At 39.5% G+C, this 20,789-nt stretch overlaps 1 protein-coding gene and 1 pseudogene across 2 annotated transcripts; both read right to left on the bottom strand.

The window, feature by feature from the left end:
- Nucleotides 1-388: 388 nt before the first annotated feature.
- LOC102712683 lies at nucleotides 389-2,747 on the bottom strand (annotated as a pseudogene).
- Nucleotides 2,748-4,029: 1,282 nt separating this feature from the next.
- Nucleotides 4,030-10,230, bottom strand: LOC107303478 (probable WRKY transcription factor 31). Of its 2 annotated transcripts, none has more exons than XM_040525991.1 (6): nucleotides 9,924-10,230; nucleotides 9,744-9,827; nucleotides 9,391-9,585; nucleotides 7,885-8,214; nucleotides 7,395-7,508; nucleotides 4,030-4,990 (listed from the first exon to the last, which is right to left on the bottom strand). In XM_040525991.1, the coding sequence occupies exons 1-6, from the start codon at nucleotides 10,206-10,208 to the stop codon at nucleotides 4,235-4,237; spliced, it is 1,764 nt and encodes a 587-aa protein (XP_040381925.1). In that variant the 5' UTR covers nucleotides 10,209-10,230; the 3' UTR covers nucleotides 4,030-4,234. The 2 variants fall into 2 exon arrangements, with proteins under 2 accessions (XP_040381925.1, XP_040381927.1); XM_040525993.1 differs by having other exon boundaries at nucleotides 9,391-9,582.
- Nucleotides 10,231-20,789: the final 10,559 nt, after the last annotated feature.

Genomic DNA, 20,789 nt, shown 5'->3' with positions numbered 1-20,789 from the left:
GTTTTGTAGATGATAGCAAGTTTATCACCTTAGTTTAAGCAATACAGTTCATAGTAGCAAAAGTTGAAACCTTACCGTCAAAGCAACATGGTTCATAATAGTAAAGTAACTACCCAACACGTCCAACAACCCTACATTGATCCAGAGAATTTCTCACTAATGAACATGCCAACCCAATGCAATTTGTTTTCAAGTGGAAGTCCATCAAAAGCTCTAGCAATGTGAGGGTTGGCCACCAAATGAGCATAGTACAAAGATCTGTCTATTTCATCTAAACCAGGAAGGCTTTTCAGGGTATCAAATAAACCTTCAGGTAGTTTATTGTCAGGCTCACAAGCCTTTACTATAGCAGCATCAAGTTTGTCACCAACGCTAGTGAATGCGCTAATCAGCCCATCATCTTCACCTTCGCCTTCTTTGGCTTGCTTGCAGATGATGTTTTAGCATCAGGATCATTAGTGGCAGCACCATAATTGACCTCTTCATTTTCAGTTTCAACATCTTCAATGCCAAGAACGGAACTTGAGTCCTTTGCAAATTTTCCCGTAGCCATTGTGCTCCCAAATATTGTAAGCATCTCACCATAGTGCACAAGAGGTTTGTTAAAATAGTCAGCATCAGATTTGTGATCCTACCATTGAAACAAAATTTACAAAATCATGCATTTGCAATATAAAATTGAAAGACCAAGATAAAGCAGACCTTGATATAGTCATTGTAATGCTCAGCATCAAGAGTAATAATGAATTTTTCTTCATCCCAACCAGCAGCACTCACTTTCCTTAGCCTATTTATCTTGCCAAACTTTTTTTTGCCATGTCTTCAAATGATTCTTAATTTGATCACCTGTGAGAGTAGTGCAGAACATCTCGTTGAGAGCCCTCGCACATGCATTGAGATGGACTTGTTTGAAGCATGATGAAGTCCTAATGCCACTAGCCACAAGATTAGCTAGATGAGATAGCATAAAAGAGGACATTGTTGATGTCCAGGAAGCATGAGTGCTTCCTCCTTTTCCATTGCTGCTATCCATTTCCTACATATCATAATATATCAGTGCAAAAATTTCATACAACAATAAAAATTCAGCAATGTGGTTTATCATAGTATACCTTCCTAGATATCCATACAAATAAAAAAAGCACACATGGTTTTCATGCAAATAATATTCAGCGAACAAGGTGTCCATAACCAAGAGAAATCAGCACACAAGGTGTTCATACAAATAAAATTCAGCACAAGGGGCTGCATCTGCATACAAGATACAATTCAGCACACATGGTGTGCATCAACAATAAAAAAACCGCACAGAAATGTCCTTACAAATAAAATTCACCACACAAATGGACCTTACAACTAAAATTCAGCACACAAATGACTAGGAATACAAATAGTACAGCTATGTATTAGTTCCCATGATGGTTTTGACAGTCAGCCCACATATCATCAGCAAGTGCTTGTCTGAATTGAACCATCCATGCATGGTCGTTTGCTTCCTCGAATGGCTCTATTGTGGGTTCACTTGTCCAATCTGATGGATCTGTAATGAACTGATCAATTCCATCATTTATGACCCAATTATGAATAATGCAACAAGCTACCACAATATCTACTTGAGTTGGAAAAGGGAAGAACGGGGTGGCATCATCTAGAATTTTGAACCTCCTCTTTAGTGCCCCAAATGCACGTTCAACTGTGACACGAAGGGATGAATGCCTAAAGTTGAATAACTTCTTCTCATTTTGCACCGGGTTATTCCCCCACTCATTCAAGTGGTACCGAACAACACGAAAAGGGGGGAGGAATCCTGGTTTGGCTCCATATCCAGCATCAACTAGGTAGAATTTTCCTATCATATGATGGACAAGTTGGTCACATTTCTATTGAGATGGAGAATTGATGAACTAAATTAATCTATTACCTTGGGGAACAACAAGGCCATTTTCACGGTCCAATGCATCTCTTAAAACTACAGCATCATGTGCTGTCTCCTCCCAACCAGCCAAGATGTAAGTGAATCGAAGATCAAAATCTACCGCCGCCATAACATTTTGGGTGGCATGAGTCTTCCTACCACGAAAAGAGGACTCCATATTCTTCCGAACAGAGGCTCTAATATGTGTGCCATCAATAGCTCCAATACAATCCTATTTTATATTCAACACCATAAAAGATTAGGGGCAATTGAGAATTGTTCAAATATAAAATTGAAAATGAGACATGGATGAATCTCACACCTTAAAGTAAGGATCCCACCTAGGGTTCCCGGCAATTTTAGTTGGGGTGTCCAATGAGGGTGGCTTGATTAGTTCATCTCGCAGCTCACGAACAGCATGAAGCACTTTGTTGAAATAACGACTAACTGTCTCTCCGGACCTATCAAAATTAGTGCCAACTAATCTATTTCTAAGGTTGTGCCCTACGGTATTTAGAAACATAGCTACTTGTTCCTCAACACACATGTGGATGGTATCTTCAAGCAGCCCACGATTTCTAAAGAACTTACAAAACCGAAAAAAAGAATCTTTTCTAAGTCTAAGCATGTTCACACAGGTGGTATCATTCCTCTAGATTTTTGAGGCTTGATACTCAATTCTTATCCTATCCCTTTCAACCATTGGAACATATTTAACACCTTCTCTCCTAGCACAACTCTTTCTTTTCCTAGACTGAATCATCATGGCCATCATTGACAACAAAAGATTGGCAGCAGCAACAAAAAATAAAAGCTTGATCCTCTTATCCATCTACAATACAACAATTAAAGAAAAAATAAACAGGTTGCCATGTCATTCTTAAGCATAAATCATCTCATCATAAAATACATGCCCACATCACATAGTAATTTTTGTTAACATTAGGATACTGTCTACCGTGTAAAAATTGATGAAACAAAAAATATTGCAGTGGTGCTTGAACATATGTTATTGAAAGCAATGTACATTCATCTCATGCAAATTGAATCACACAGATCTGGCATTGGAAACAAAATAAAAAATCATACACACTGCTAGTGTGCTACGGTTCCTTACCTTGGCTGTGGAGGCTGACGGAAGATGCAAGCAGCAGCAGCAGCAGATGAGAGAGGAGGGCCCTAGGATGCTGCAGTATGCTCCGGGAACCGATTTTTTCTTCCTCCCACCGCCACCACAGTCTTCCGTTCCTGTCGCCGCTGCCGGATGTGAGATGCTAAGGAAGGGGGTACGAGAGAGCGGAGGGCGGAGAAGAGAGGACGGCCTAGGCGCCGCTGGCCCCGTCAGCCGCACGGCGTTGCCGCCTTGCTGCTGCTGAGTGCGATGCCGCCGCCGCCGCCGCCTTCTTTTTTTCTCACGATACGGTGAAGGGAACGAGAACAGAGATAGGGTTACCTTCTCTCGCACTCGACTCTGGAGGTGGGACGGAGTAGTCCGCCACCTTTTTCATGGGCCAAGCCAACCTGAATATTGAGAGTATATTGCTTTTTGAACCCAACCCAACCCACTTCATTCTTCAACCAAACACCAGTAAAAATAGGATGACCCTAACTTAACCCACCAAAACCCTCCAGCCAAACACATAATAAGGGCATGTACAACATATCGGGCTACAGCGACATACACGGTGAGTGGCGGCTGCATATTGGGCACGGGACAGTGGGTTTGTTGTATAAAGTCACTAAAGAATAAACAATGTATATCAAATTAGAGGGCATTCTGGACATTAGCCTTACAAACCCACTAATCTAGGACTCCACTAATGCAGAAAAATAAATAGCTCATAAATTATTCTACCTCAACTTACACTAATCTATATATTATAGTAACTTGGTTCAATAATCCAGATAACAATAATCCCAAGCTTGAATAAAAAATGCTCTTAGTTGGACGCACGTTTGTTCTTGTTCCTAGTGGGCCGAAACTGAAGATGGCCCAGACCATTTAATAGTTTGATCGGGGAAGAATTGTCGAGTTCATTACTTCATTACAGCGTGCAATGCTTGGTGTTGCAGGAATTAAATTTCGCAATGAATTAATGAAATGAACAATGAACATAAGACAGTTATATCGATCAGGATTAACTCTGTGTCTGTGTATATGCAATTCATCTAGTATTGCATTATATAATATACTGTACATAATACAAGAAGTGTGTATCTCAAATCTCAAAAAAAAAGTATGGATATGTCATGTATGTGTCAACATCTTGCACTCATCATGCATCATATATGTCATGTATACTCCATATATTTCTGTGATCAAGTTGACGTGGTGCAGGACTGCGTCGCCAGCCGAGGAGGTGATCCGGACGTCGCAGGTGCTTCGGCCGTCGGCGGCGATGGTGAGGCGGCGGCACCGGAGCTCCCGTTTGCGTTGCCATCTCCGGCAACGGCACCGGCACCGGCACCGGCACTGCCACGGGGAGTAGTGGACAGAGCCTGATGAGCTCCTCCTGCCACGACCGAGGAGATCGCCGCCGCCAACGCCGTCGTGAAGTTGGGGTCGGCCGCGAGCGCCGCGGTCACCGTCTCCATCACCGACGGCTGCCGCGCGCCCAGGCCCAGCCCGGCGGCCGCTGGCATCATCCCCGGCGCAGTCCTCTGCGGGAGGTACATCGCCAGCTGCGGCGGCACCGCGAACGGCATCGCCGAGGCTGCCGCGGCAGGGTGGATGGCCGGCGGCGGGCGGTGGAGCGCGTGCAGCAAGCCCGCGGCGCCGCCGGCGCCTCCCGCGGGCGTCTGCGTCAGGTCGAGGGTGATGGTTGGGAACGGCGCGGACGTGGAGAGCGTCGCCATGGTGGAGGCGTAGGGGAAGGACTGGTGGAACATCGCCGCCGGGTGGTGGTGCCCGAGCAGCGCGCCGCAGTCGCGGCTGGCCGCCGGGCCGGAGAGGAGCATGGCCGCGGCGGCGGAGGTGGTGTTGGCCATGGTGGTGGCCGCCGGCGGCAGGTGGTGGTTGTGGTTGCCCTCGTAGGTCGTGATCAAGACGGTCTTGTCCTCGGCACACCGTTGCACCTGCATGCAATCATGTTACTATTCTGGAGGTGGATTTAATTTCATACTGTAAGGGCAGGTGTGTTCTCATTTCCACTGTTAATGAAGCATGCAATTATAAACATAATATTAACGTCTTGATATAGTTAATACCAAACCATATCTACCAACTCAGAAAAATTTCAAACCCAAATTTGATCTAGGCATGTATAGACCTCTAATGGGTGTTCCGCTCTTAATTGGCCAATTGATCTTGATAAGATGCTACCACGAATTAATACATATAGTGGGTGAATACTCTCACAAGCACTTGTATCTTTGGCTCCAACTGCTAATGCTTCATTTGGTGTTTTATCTCAGGAAACTCTTATTGCTTTCATGTTATCTAAATAGTTATTAAAAATATAATTTTTTTAACAAGATAGATTAGTATGAGCTATAGTACTCCACAATATACAAGTTTAAATTCAACTTCTGCAAGTTTGTATAAAACAAATTAAACTGAAACTAGTATACACACATTTATAATTATTTTTGTTACAACATATAGAAGTTAAATTTGAACTCACATGTTTGCACAGTGATATAACTCTATTTTGTTAATTTTTATATATTTTTTATGATTATTTAAATGACATATAAGCAACGGGTGAACATTCCATGTATCCGTTCTATCTTGTCATGTCAGCACGGAAAACAACAGGAACTTAAGTTTCTCCTCGCAGCATATATATATTGTGTGCACAGCTCATAGTATTTGTGTGCGTGTATGTATTGCTAATTGCTATAGTATACTCCTAGCTAGCTGGATGGACGTATGGAGAAACAGATGGTAACACATGTATGGAGCATCAATGATAGAAGTCATATATAGCGTGTGCAACAGTGCAAGGAGATGCAGCTGCGGAGTTTTCACTGGATGCAATGATCAGAATTAATGGAGTATCCTACAATATATAGATGTGTATATGAACTGATATTTACAGGATAATTTACTATACGTGTTGAAAGTCAACTGTATCATGATTCCTTGTTCTTAGTTAATTTACATACATGTGTCAGATAACAGGTACTTGTATGTGACAGTACACAAGATCATAGGAGATCAAATATATACAATATGTAATCTCAGTTCGTCGTCCAGTACTATTTAGATTACTACATCTTAATCTTATATATAGGATATTGTACAAGAAAGCACTGGCTTCGTCAATGGGCATGTTTCAAAGTCATGAGGAGGACAAGGACTTTTTGTACAGAGCGTGATATTTGGAAACAAACGGTCACACACATCTTCACTAATCATGGACGGAGATTTAGCAATATGGTATATTTTTAATGTTATTATCTCTGACTTTATGTTGGCCATCAATATATCAGTATCTTGTCTCCTTGCGGATTGTGGTTTTAGTTTTGTATAAACTGTGTATAATTGGTTCTATATATAGCTTCTTTGTGCAAAGGCTGGGATACCAATTCCATTATTATCTAAAAAACTCAAGCGGTATGTACTTTATACTCCTATATATACAATTTATTGTAAGTTCTTGATCAAATGGAAATGGGCTTTCCCGTGTAAAAAAGAAAGTCTAACGTACGTAACACAATGAATTAAAGACATGCCCATGACTATGGAAGCTTAACATATTATGCACTGAACCATGAAATTGAAGCTTAATTTTGACTAGGAATGTCATAACTACTGGTTTTCTTCTCAGTGCCGATAGACCATCTTCTTATTAATTTCATTTAATTGTTGAAAGTCAATAATGCATGTAGTCATCGTGTACATAATACCGGCTAGCTAGTAATTATATTGACTCAATCAGTAGGTTCTTGATTATATTGCTTGCTTCTTTTTGTTCCGTTATATTTTAATTATTAGGTGAGGGAATATATATTTATATGATATTCACATTGAATATATTCCAATTATTCCTTTTTTTTCCAGTAAGGTGTCCAGCTGGACCGGCGAAACAGGACCTTAGTTATATTTTCCCGCCTGAATAACTGATATGCCCAGATATATTAGTTTGTAAAGCAATGGAAACACATATATACCCATAGTTAACGATTTTATCTATCCAAAAGATTAGAAATCCGTTACCAAAAGAATTAATACATAATTAGATTCTTTTTCCTAGTGAAGCAGATAGTGTATGGCAAGGGACATTAATATAGTGAGATCGACATTTTCTTAACACAAACGCAATAAAAATATGTATGTAACTAATATATAAATTTAACGTGTGTCTCAATGTTCCAAAAAATTGGATCACACATCAATTTACTAGATCAACATTTTTAATTTTCAATTAAAAATCTTGCAATGATATATAATTCGCTGGTTTTCAATTAGCTCCGCACTTATGATGTTAAAACGTACACAAGAAAATGCAAATTATGAGAGTAAATAATGAATTACCTGCTTCCTGACTGGGCATCCGTTAGCCATTGTGCATCGGTAGTACGCTCGTGGGCATGGATTCCCCTTTGCCATCTTCTGCCCGTACTTCCTCCATTGACACCCATCACTAATCTGGAGTATATATGGTAGTAATTAAGTTGTTGATCGATCACCATTAATTGAACGCAAGAAAGGTCAAAATAATTAAGCTAGAAACATCCCATCTTCAGAATAATTGTAACTGCAAATACAGTAACAGCAACAGTACAATTAAAGATCACAGTCGATGGGCAATATATATACATATGCCAAATTGTTTCATATGCAGTCCTAAAAGTAATATTAATTGTCGATCACTGACTGTTCTCTATACTTTTGTTTAGTTTTGTATTTGACTCAATAGTTAATTAAATCGAAGGTAATGCACAAATTAAACAAAATAATGTTGCCATAACATGATAGCTAGCTAGATCATCTCGGTCAAAAACAGTTATGCACTGGTACATACCATTGGTGCTTCGGATCGAGCGCGCACGGACACCCTCGGTTTCCGGCACGGCAGCTCCGCCGCCGCCTGATCGCCGTTCTCCCTCGCCGGCGCCGTCTCGTCTCCACCAGCCCTTCTCTTGCTGCCGCCGCCCCCGGCGGCATTGCTCAGCGAAGGAGACGCATCATCCCCGGCGCCGCCGCCGGCCTCGTCGTCGGACGCCGCCGCGGCGTCCGCGTCGGCCACGGGCACCATCTGCTGCCCCGTGGACGACGCGCGCGGCTCCAGGAACTGCTGCGTCGTCGCCGTCGCCGTGGACGGGTTCATCAGTGCGGCCGCGGTCCGGTGCGTCTGCGTCCAGGTTTGGTAGGATCGGGAAGACGAAGTGAGTACGTGTGGTGGTACGTGTTCGTTAGTCAAAGAAAAAAAAAGCTAAAGCCAATGAAAATTACGTGCATGAGATTAGCACACGCTAACTACTACTCCTCCAGTACTCCTACAGTTATAAGCAGAGATCAGATTGCTTGTTAGCTAGCTAGCTAGCTCTCGATCGATCGTGTTAGTGTGTCACTGTACAGTACATGTCTGTACCTTTGTGACTATGCCCGTACGTACTTTCCTATGCAAAGCAAATTGCTAGCTTAGCAGTTGAGGAGGAGGAGGATCTAACGCAGGAGACTTTTGGAAACATTGTTCACACGATTAATTGTGATAGCACGGTACTAGTTTTAAACAATGATGACTAGAACAATGGGTCTCTTTGGGAAGATCCCCAAAGTTTCGGAGGAAATTATGTATTATACTACTATGTACTAAAGTATACTTGCAAGTGAGCAGCAAAGTTTGAAGCCATGCTATGCCCATGCTCCTACGTTTCTAGTACTATGCCCTTTCATGCTATCTAATACTACTCCACCATGTTCTTCAAAGATTATTCGATTTTGAAAATGTCAGGTTTTTATAAGATTTAATCAGTTAATTAGCAGACCGAGGCATTGACAAAAGCTCGTTTTGATCTCTGCAGAATCTTTCACCTCGGCATGCGTGCCTTCTTAGTGATGACCAGTACAATATTGTTGCACTGATCTTGATGATCATGGGGTAAATCTGGCCCTCCTATTATTGCAGCCAGATCGGCAATTCTTAAACTCATGTATGTATCGAGAAATTAAACGTTCAAATTCTGAAAATACAATGAACCAGCTGGAAAAAAAAGTTTAAATCGAGACCACCGTAAGTAGATAACACGTGTAATTAGAAAATCACTGGCAACCTTTAGAATTGAATCTGAAAGACCAACAGAAAAACAAGCGAGGCAAAGAATAAATTCATTCTTTGAAAATCAAAGAAAGGCATACAAACAGTTACTAACATATCTCGAGAAATCAATTAAGAGATCCAAACCAAGGGATACAAGGAAATCGATCTCTGCAGCACGCAGGAGATCGATCGAAAAGGATCAAGGCAAACATGTATCATGTGCGTGATAACAGCATGCAATTCGATCGATCAAGAAGAGGCGCTCACTTGGGACAGTGATGAACGGTTGTTGCTCATGATCAGGTCAGGATGGCGATGGTTCTGCTGCTGCGTGGCCTGCAGCCACTGATGGTACAGCGCGCTGTAGCTCCGAGTGAGCTCGTCCAGCATGCCCCGCAGCCGCCGGTTCTCCTCCACCACTCGCCGGAGCTCCGCATCCACCGCCGCCGTTGCCGCCTCCTTCTACGCCATACGGATGTGTATATAGACGCGTGTCAGCAATCAGGGAAACACATCAATAATATATAGCTTAATTTGTAGCTAGTTAGCTGCAGAAAGAACCAAAAGAATCGAGAGAAATGGAGGAGGAGTACAAAAGGGTATCGACAGAATTAACTAACTCTATGATTCTCCGCCGCGTCACCCTCGCCTGAGACGGCCGGAGCTGCCCCACCAGTCGCGGTGGTCAACAAGTCTAGCCCGATCTGCAGACGCATCAATCCAGCAATCAATCAAGCTCAAGTTTCAGCAACGTACGCTCGAATCGATACGGCCCAAATCAACGCCCGGCGGCGACTTACGTTGACGTCGTCACGGCCACCACCGCCACCGCCACCGCCGTGCGTCCCGCGGAAGCCGTCGTCGTGCCGCCGGGCAGCGGCGGCGTCGCGGCTGGCCAAGAAGAAGTCCACCTCCTTGATCTCGCCCCTCCTCCCGCCCTTCTCCTCGCCGTCCGCCTGCCGCCAGAAGGTGCCGGAGCGCAGCGACAGGCGGCCGCCGTGCTCCTCCTCCTCCTCCACCTCCTCGCCGGGGCCGCGACGGCGGTGGTGGTGGTGCTGCTTCGGCGGCGGCGGCCTCAGCTCCATTGCAAAAGTTGCACCACTCCAAAAGGCAAAGATGGATCAATCAAAGCTACGGGCTTTATCAGTTAGGAGGTCAAAGTTTCGCCAAAAAGCTGAGCTGAGGACTTGGACTTTGGACTGCACCCCCACGAAAACAATAAAAAAAATCACGTGCACACGTGGACCAATGGGAAGCGCTGGAGGGGCGGTGGGCCACGCCGGGGGGCTACGTCAGCATGACAGGTGGGCCGGCCCGGGCGGGCCGCGCCGTGACGTGTGCACGAGAGGGGTAGGCCGGTAATTCCACGTGGCCACGTACGTAAGCGAGAGACGAGATGGGATTGGAGGGAGGTGGTCAGGTCAGGGTTTGGTTGGGTCAAGGAAGTCAATTTCAGTTGGGATCAAGTTGCCGCCGGAGGACGACACGACGATGACTTCTTAATCTCATCAGGCCCGTGAATATTTTGTTTCTGTGGTTTTGGTTTACGGTGGTGGTCAATTATCTCAGGCTGTTGCGCGGGCCTAGCTCCTTAATTCTGTGTTTGATCACCTCTTTGCCATGTATATTAGTGCCATAAAGTTTGATAATTTTATGTTAACAAATTTGTCACCCACTGTTTATGCTTATAAGCTAAAATTTAAACCTTAAATTTAGAGTTTTTAAGATTTTGTTCATCATAATTTATTTTTCAGCCTTACCTTTTAGATCGCTAGAAATACATATATAAAAGTTTTATCAACAAATTATTCTTAGTTCATAAATTACTCTCCACCAGAAAACAGCCAAACAATTACCCTCGATCTATATAGATCATTATATATTATTAGTGTTACTCGTCATAACTTGTACATTACATCATATAGATTATTTAAAAGCAATTTTACCATTCTTAACAAAGTACCAGGAGATACTATTGTTTTCTATATAAAATTTGGTACCTCTTGGTACCTTAGTACCTTAGATATTAGAATATATCAAATTTTACTTAGAAAACAGTGATACCTCATAATAACTCTTTAATGATAGAAAAATGTATTGATTAATGATCGTCGGTCGATGTATTGTCTGGTTATTGGTATTAAGTTTTTATACGTTAACATTCTTGCTTGTTGAATACTTAGTTTCAAGCCTTGGTCGAAACTTTTGGAATAATTGGAATTTAGAATTCAAAATAACATATCTTTTCCATGGTCAATCAGTGTATGTATTTTGTATTAATAATTTGGTTGGGAGCGAATTAATTGGCTGATTTCTATAATTTAATAATAATATCACAAATAGATAACTCTAGAATATTGGAAGTTTCATTTGTCTAGAATTGGTAAAATATATAGTTTTAAAATCACCTTTTGTATTACACACACATTATGTAGTTGGTGGTGTGGTAGCTAAATGACGAGTGCGCTGCTCTATCCGTTATGGTTCAAATTTTGACGTCCACTATTATTTCACATATGCAGATGCATGCTCTTATAGGAGGATTTTATTAAAAAACATCTCATGTAACAAAATAAAAAAACAATAAGCAATCCTTGGTGTTCACCCACCCCTAATTCACAGTATGAAACATGCATGAAAATAAATCTATATTTTCCTTAATCTATACTACTCTAAAAGAAGGTAACAGTGGTGGCATTGAATCTACCATCCATCAACTATATTTTATATATTGTCATACCAATTAGTTCTGTACGTATATAAAGTATTTAAAAATAATCCTATATGTTGGTTCTATTTTTCATCTCTAAAATACAAGTTCCAAACAATACTAACATACGTATAATTCATATTTCTCCATAGCAAAGTATGGATATTTAGCTAGTAATATATAAACGCGCCTAGCTAATACCACAAAATCACTTCTACACGAGTCTACACGCTCACCCGTTGTTATCTTGTGTATTTTTCTTGTGCAACTAACACACGGTACAAGGACCTTCAGATGATTCAAACCGGTATATATCGCACTGATGCGAACGTTCTAACTACGCTGGTCCACACAGGACAGGTTTATGTGACATGCTCGATCCATCTTTTTTCCTGCAGGATATGATATGCATGGGTTTTCTTCTGCAAAGAGAAGAATTAAGCTAGCTTAACGTAGCGTCTTGATTCTTTCTTTGTGTGCTTTATTCCATGATGACTTTGTTTCTTCGAGAAGGTACATTTAGTCTTCACCTACTCTATGGTTTACTTGTTGGATGGTTAAGTTTTAATATATTTTTCGTTTTTGGTAAGGGGCTCTAGTGCGATTAGTGGCTTGATTTATTGCTTGGCGAGTCGACTATGTCGACATCTCACGTGGAACTCGAAATATATTCCATGGTACGTAGTAGAGTTAAGTACTCCCTGATCTCAAATGCAAGTCAATTTACATATCTATGGTCAGAGCTAAGGGGTGTGTTTGATTATGCATCGTCTGAGTCTGGCTCATCTCACTTATGCAGGCTAAGTGCAGCCTGCCTGTGAGGATACGTATGCTGTTATTTGGTTGCTTATATCAGTTAGCCTGACTGACACAGGATTGTGTTTGGTTACTTGTATCGGATATATGGATTTCATGTGTAACTATTGTATACTACTGGTTAATGATTAATTTATGAAGGAAAAATTTATATCATAGAGAAAAGTACACATATGAAAATGACATTAATGGACATATCATTTAATTAAATCTATGTATTTTTTTATCATTCACTACCAAATTCAAATGGTAAAATTAACTAGAAAAATCGATGTAGCATTGTTCACAGTGTACTATATACATGCAACATAATATTTTTAAACAACAAACTGACGCTAAAAAAAAGAGAAAAAGCGATGTTGAAGCGCAACAGCAACAGCTGCGTCGGAAACAAGCCCGGAGACGATACAGGAGTTGAGCTCGGAGTCGGCGAAGCTCGGCGACGGCAAGGACGGCAGCAACGACGGTCGCGCGCGCGTGGGGGAGCTCGACCTGCGTCCACCGGCATCAAGCGGCGGCGAAGGCGGATCTAGGCGCAGCGGAGGTGGATCTGGCGCGGTGCGGCGTCGAGCAACTACGGTAGCGGTGGAGACGAATCGTCGAGCAGCTGCGGCGGTGGCGGAGACGAATAGTCGAGCAGCGCCGGCGGATCTGGTGCGCCGTCGAGCAGTCGCGGTGTATCTGGTGCGCCGTCGAGCGGCGGCGGCGGACCTGGTGCAGCGTCGAGTGGCGACGGATTTGGCGCGGCGTCGAGCGGCGGCGGCGGCCCGGCATCAAGCGGCGGCGGCTTGGCGTCGAGGGCGGCGAATCGCATCGGGCCTCCTGCACGGCTGCACCCGCTCGTCCCCGCGGCTGCACGAGCTCAGCTTAGATCAGGAGCGAAGGTCGAATCTTGCGTTTCCAGCAGGCCTGGCTTGGGGGCTCGATTTGCATGAGCGGATCCAGGACGCGCCGTCGATCCAGGCAACCAAACAACGCTCGCTTGCCTGCGTGGATGCGACCCAGTCTCGATGCAGGAAACCAAACACGTCAAGAGGATTTTGTTCATCTCCTACCGTACATTTCCTAAAAAAAAGGGTTTTTATTAGGTAAAGACAAGGACAATGTTACGGTATCTTTTATTGTAATAATTACTATGTAATGGTTTCCTTTATCTAGATACTAGTATGGTGGCCCGCGCATATTGCGCGACTAGCATCATTATAAATTTTAGCTGTACAGGGTCTTTTACCTTGATAGTTATTACTTTTTAATTGTTGATTTGAAATTTTAGATCTTTTTAAATTGTATTTATAGATGGACTCATCCCTCATTATCAATTATTTTAAAATTTTTAATCTGAGATTTATTTAAGCATAGACTCTTTTGTTTTTCTTTATTGTATTTCTAATCCAATTCTTTTTAAACAGAATTTTTAAATTATATTTATACATAGACTTTCTCCTCAATATCAATTATTTTAATTTTTTAATCAGGATCTGAATTTTTCTAGACTGTATTTACGCATGGACTCTTTTTATTTTTCTTTATTTTTTAGTTCCTAAATTATAGTTCTAATCTGGTTCTTTTAAAATTTTATATCTAAATTGTATTATAGATGGAACCTTACCTCAATATCAATTATTTTAAAATTTTTAATCGAGATTTGAATTTTTCTAAACTATATTAACACATGGACTTTTTTCTTTATTTTTAATTCCTAAATTGTATTTCTAATCTGGTTCTTTTAAAGTTTTAGATCTTTTCAAATTATTTATAGATGGGTTCTTCCCTCAACCTCAATTATTTTAAAAATTTTAATCAAGATTTGATTTTTTTTAACTATACTTACACATGAACTCTTCTTTATTTTTAATTTCTAAATTGTGCTTTTAATCTGATTCTTTTTAATCGAAATTTTGTATGTTTCTAAATTGTAATTATAGTGTGAATTGTGATGATAGCTCTTTCTGCCTTTTTATTATTATTATTATTGGCCGTGGCCAAGCCAAGGCGGCAGGCACGCACGCAGGCGGGGTGAGGCGAGGAGGAGGAGCTCATCGTCCGTCCGTCCACGGATGGCAGTTTTCTTCTCCTTTCTTTTTTTTCACTTTTTTTTCACTCTCTTGTAGATGTCCGATTGAGAAAGTATACCTTTTTTTCTTATTTTTCTTCGATTAATTTAGAATTCCTAGTATCAATCTATACCGTTATAATCTGGACCCATCATTATCTAACGGTGTGTATTTTTCTCTTTTTTCTCCGATTAACGTGGTAATTTTTAGCCATGAAAGACGACATGACGACTCATTTTTTTTATTACTTTATATATATAATAGATTGTACAAACCTTAATTAATATTATATTTTAGAGTAGAGAAAAGAGTAAACCGTAAAAACCTTAACACTATGTTTAGAGCCAATGTAATACATAACCGTGGGTATATGTGTGCGAACGTGTGTGTTTTTTTATTCTTTTAAGCTATTACCCTGTGTTGAGTATATCGAGATAGATATGTTTTATGTTCCTTGAAAAAGTAGTACCAAAATTTACGTAAATTTTGATACATCTACTTATGTTAACGTATCAATCTTTTACACTGTAAATATGATATTTTAATGTAAATTCTTACGGTTGGTACAAAATTTCATGCAGATAACACATCACCATAGATTTTAATTAAATTTGTGGAATTAGCACAATACATGGCAATAATCTCTCCACGTCACTTGGGCTAACATACTAGCTAGGTCAAGCACCTGACTTAGGCCGCGTTCGGCTTGAGGATAAGTTAGGTAAAAAAACGTAGTAATAGATTAGTATATAATTAATTAATTATTAATTATTAAAAAAATAAAATAGATTAATATTATTTTTTAAAATAACTTTTCTGTAGAAATTTTTTTAAAAAATACACCGTTTAGCAGTTTGGAAAGCGTGCACGTGAAAAATGAGGGGGTAAGTTAACTTAACGGGGGCAAACGAACACGGCCTTATTAAGATGAGCTTACGCAGGGGGATTTGAAGCGGCTGCAGCATGTCTTCTTCCCTGCACGCGAGCAGCTAAGGGCATGTACAACGCCTGTCTTTTAAGCCATATGTATGTTACGGAATTTGCAAAAAAAAAACCCTCTCTATCTAACAGACGACCACAGCATCTCTTCGAGAAGAGACGGTAGGGGTGCATGCTCTAATGCCAAACCGACACCATTAGCACTGTTGTACGATGCGTCTCGTCTATTTGCTAGTACTATTAATTACCTTGATTTATGTGTCAAAGAATAAATTAAATGTTTTGCAGACAAACAAATAGACAAGTCATTGTACAAGTTATCTATTCAACTGTCCATGTGTATCAAATAGACAACACCTATCTACACCGTTGTACTTGCCCTACGTGATCATCACCAGAAACCATCTCATATAAGGGGATGCCTCTGTTGACTATAATACAAACCTAACGGATCATTTACTTAGGTTCCTTAGGTTAAAAGGATTTTCTACCCATACAAATAGAAAAATAGAATAATGGAAATTCATCTACGCACTAATTTGTAGAAAATTTTCCAAGATTAAGAGTGAACGTATTATTTTCTCTCTACAAATTGTAGAAAAAAATATTTTTTCTTTATTTTTCCTATATTTCCTTACTACAAATCGAATGATATTTATAAGAATTAATCCTAAGTAATTAAAGTCACTTGTTTTTTCTCAAAAGAAATTTTATGGATCTTAAGAAAGTGCTAGTTATATACTAAAATTATAGCGTAAAATTTTAGTACCTCAAGGTATCTAATATATTTGGAGATACTAACTTTGTACACTAGAATATGTGATACCTCAACTTATCTTTTTAAGGATGAAAAAGAGAATTTAAGGGTAATTAAGAAAGCACCTCAAGATACCTAGGACCTGAAGGTATCATATTTTTATATTAGAAGATGTGGTACATTAAGTATCATTCAAGGATGTAAAACAACTTAGGGTAAAGTTTTTTTAATAGGTAAGCCTGTATGACGTGGAAAAAAAACTTGTGGTACCATGTCATTTGTACTCAAACATCGAGGTTATTAAGAAAGAATTTTTTAAGTCCTTTAAGAAAGTATTTAGAAGTACCAAACTTTTAGAGCAAAATTTTGGCACTTAAGACACGTAGTACTTAAAATACTAATTTTTTACAATAGAAAATAGTGTATCTTAAGATACAATCTCAAGTATAATAGAAAATAAGCTCTATTAAGGAGTAGAAATATAGAAGCTACGGTTACATGTCACCTTGGGACTTGCTGCCTCTGTTTTAAAATATATGACATGATGTATTTTTTCGTTCGGATAAATATTTAACCAAAGATTATTTTGTTAGGATATAAGTTTTATAATACAAAATTAATATTATTATATTCATATTAAAAAATCTGATGACTATATACACTTCTGTGTCACATAAGTAATATTATACTAACAGAGTAATATTTGATCAAACTATTATCTTAATACAATAAAATACAGATAATATTTTAAAATGGAGGGAGTAACACTGAGTTTATTTTACAATAATTGGCTTCTTCAAAAGCTAGCAGCCGTTTTATCGACAGTCTGTGTTAACAACTTGGCCTCTCTTTTCCCATCGAAGGCATATACATGTAGTGCTCGTTTAATTATTTGACGTGTTCCCAACACCCGAGGGCGCACGTTGCATGGTACAACCACAATCAAAACATGGGAACTACTGCTTTCGTCCTATAATAATTTTATTTTTTTTCTTTATGTCCAACATTTGACCATTTGTGTTATTTAAAAAATTTATAAAAACTTAAAAAAATTAGTGACGTATAAATTACTATTCATGTTTTATCATCTTGTAAGAATAAAAATATTAATCACAAAAAATTTTAAATAAGACAAAGAGTCAAAACATATAAAAAACTAAAAGTTGATCTTATTTTGGAACGGATGTAGTAGCTATCTCTCCATGGATGAAACCCACGTACTTCATCTGCCACACGCTGCTTACTTCACATTATCCTTCATTAGTGGATGTGGAAAGGTGTTGAAATCAAGACACAGAAGACAAGATGGAAGATGGAAGAGACCTTGGCTAATCAACCGTACCCATGCTAATAATTGTCAACATCTTACCAACACATGAACAGATTGTTTTGAAAAAAAAAAAAGATCTGAAAGATGGTTAACCAACCGAGAGACGACGGTCTTGGCTATGGAATGCGACTGGATCGACGTTGATTATTTCACATGTAGATCGACCATGTGTGTACGTAGGTGTAGGCTAGCTTAGCTTAGCTTGCTTAATTCTACAAGAAAGGCACCGTCGTTAGATGTGTATACATGTTATGCCTGTGAGAGCAAAACGCCATCTCTCAGCGACCTTGTCGGCTCTCGAGCTACTTGTATAAATTAAATACTTCCGTTTTATATCACGGGGCCTCGTAGTCTTACATATATTCATTTACTGATCGATGTATATAATGTATATAGATTATATATACATATATCTAAATGAGTTAACATCTGTATAAATCTATATAATACTTAAAAAATTTACATTATAAAATATAAACCAAGTATTTTTTTTCAAGTATAGTTTAGTGCGTGGGATTAATTGTTGGTCCCCGGTATTAACTCCTCCATTCGGTTGAGTAACACTGACAGCTTTGGCCTGTTGTTGATGTCTCCTTCCCGGCCTGTGTTTTTTCCCTCACGACGAAATTTGTCAATGGCATATTGATAAGAGAAAGGGTTAGGTTGCACAGCCTTTGATTTGTCCAGATAGAGTATGAGTCACAACTTACGCTGTAGCAACCAACCAAACAATGAAACAAAGCAACAAGGCAAAGCATATATTCTGACCATGACCTCTAGTGCTGCGCGTTACGTAACGTCCCTTGATGTTTGAAGAATTGAGGTTGATCGGTGTCGATTTTTTCTCAAAGAAGATGTTAAAAAAAAGAGCAATTTTATAATCCTTAAGTGGATACTCAGAGGTACCAAAATTTTAGTACAAGTGTATAATTTGGTACCTCCCAGTACCTAGGTAACAAAAGGTACCAAAATTTCAGCGTAAAATTTTAGTAACTCTCGGTACATTTTTAAGGGCCGTAAAATTGCTTGAAAAAAATGCTGAGCGAGAAGAGGTTCTCTGGAGGCATCAATTAATTGAAAATGTTGACGGTGGGATCGATCTGATCTCCCTAGCTCTGATTATATTAAGAGAAGTACCTTCATGCAGCTGTGCTAAAAATTCCAGCAGATACTTCACAATCCAAAACTCTTATGCTACATTGAATTGGAAGAACAACATGTAGCTAGGTCAGAAATTAGAGAAAATATGAAAAGGATTGCAGATTTGTCTTGCTCCCGGCCAATTAATTAAGCGGATTTGTACATGTAGCTAGTGTCAAAGGAGTACGTAAGTTACTTGTCTTTGCGTACTTCTATGCCTTGGTTTTGGATTTATTCAGAATGGAGAGGGGAGATTATTATACTCGTGTGTACGACAGATGGAGATCAGAACCAATAGTACAATTTACTAAATGTGTCATGACATCACAGAACTGAGCTTATTTGTGCCACAGATTTACTTTCTTTCTTGTTCTATATATATGGCCTGTAGAACCAAAATTTAGTTCGGTTCCCACAAACTATATATGCATGTATTGATTATTAGGTCATGAAAAACTGATAACTTAATTAATCTTGTTTCTACAATAGAATTGTTTGCCCATACTCCAAACTTAATCCCTTGTCCTATATTGTATACCCATACTGCACAAATTACAGAAGGACATATATACACTTTAATTACAATCGTCGAGTTTATTTTGATAGAGATCAATACTAGATGACCTGCATGTCAATGTGACGTTACATTTGGAAAACAATACTTTAGTCCTTCTTCAGTAATAATATATATAACCTTGCAATACATGGGTATTATACAACTAAATCTTAATTTATTGAATAAAATCTTGCAAACATACAAGTATTTTGGCAAAAATGTTATAGTACTATAGATTTAAGCTATTGTATCATTGAACTACACATTTATCATAGAATTTATAAATAGAGTAATGTTTATAGCCGGTCCTTAAAGTTGCAGCGAGGTATCACGTAGATCCATGATATTCCAAAATGCACATTGAGGTCTAAAATTTTGTTTCAATATATCATCGCGGTCCAAAACTCGTTTGACTCAGTCTAGGCGCCGATATGGCATGGCACGCGGGCATGATTCTTGCATTTTCCCTTGAGTTTGCCATTTAATCCCTCTCTCACACCCTAACTGCACAGGCTACCAAACCTTATTATTCTCCACCACAGGCTACCAAACCTTATTATTCTCCACCATTGCTCCTAAGGCTTACCAGCTGTGAGCTTATCCAGAAGCAATTCGTGGGGTGCGACGGAGGGTGGCGGCGAGGTGCTTGGAGGGTGGCAGCGAGGTGCGTCTTCCATGGCTAATGCGGCTGACTCATCGTCATCTAATGTCTGGAGGAGAAGACCGGGTTTACCTGAATAATATATATCCATTCATTTTTTTATAGGGCCTAATACCTAAATTATTATATTATTTAGGTAAAAAAAGATGAATGGACATATATTATTCAGGTAAAAATGATATAAATAGATGAGTGGTTGAGATTCTGTATGTATAACCCTCGTAAGTAGTGGCGCATCTAGGATTTCAAGTTTGGGTGGTCTTGTTTAAATACCATAAATGTATCATATAAAATATAATATACAAGTTTAAAATTAAAAAAATCACTATCACATATGACGAAGAGAGTATTCCTCTTTTTTTCTCTTCATAAGAGTTATTTTTTTCACATACATATATACTTATATTAGATCTTTTTTGGGTGGATCCGCCACTATTTGTAAGAAAGAAAAATTGGATTTGTGAGGAGTACATTGTATGCACTTTGTAAAATTATATTGGTGCAATAAAGTTGATATATTATCCAGTTATATTACCTTGTTTTTTTAGCGGTCGGACCAACGACATAATGATGGTCACTATTGATATATTAGTGTATTAATTTTGGGATTCTTTTATTTTCACTACAAGTTTTAATTTGTTGCTTTTTATTACCATTCATCTTCTTATGACAGGTTTGTGTCTTATATTTCTATCCTACAGTC

The sequence above is a fragment of the Oryza brachyantha genome, chromosome 1, assembly GCF_000231095.2.
Source record: "Oryza brachyantha chromosome 1, ObraRS2, whole genome shotgun sequence".
NCBI classification, from domain to species: domain Eukaryota; kingdom Viridiplantae; phylum Streptophyta; class Magnoliopsida; order Poales; family Poaceae; genus Oryza; species Oryza brachyantha.
This window is presented reverse-complemented; position numbering and strand designations above follow the sequence as displayed.

Bases quoted from the DNA above. Each gene is read 5' to 3' on its own strand.
- LOC107303478 (XM_040525991.1), bottom strand. From the start codon at position 10,208: ATGGAGCTGAGGCCGCCGCCGCCGAAGCAGCACCACCACCACCGCCGT. The intron at 8,215-9,390 runs GTGAGCGCCTCT...ACCTGGACGCAG, and splicing joins ACCGTTCATCACTGTCCCAA to ACGCACCGGACCGCGGCCGC. The intron at 4,991-7,394 runs GTAATTCATTAT...GATTGCATGCAG, and splicing joins GATGCCCAGTCAGGAAGCAG to GTGCAACGGTGTGCCGAGGA.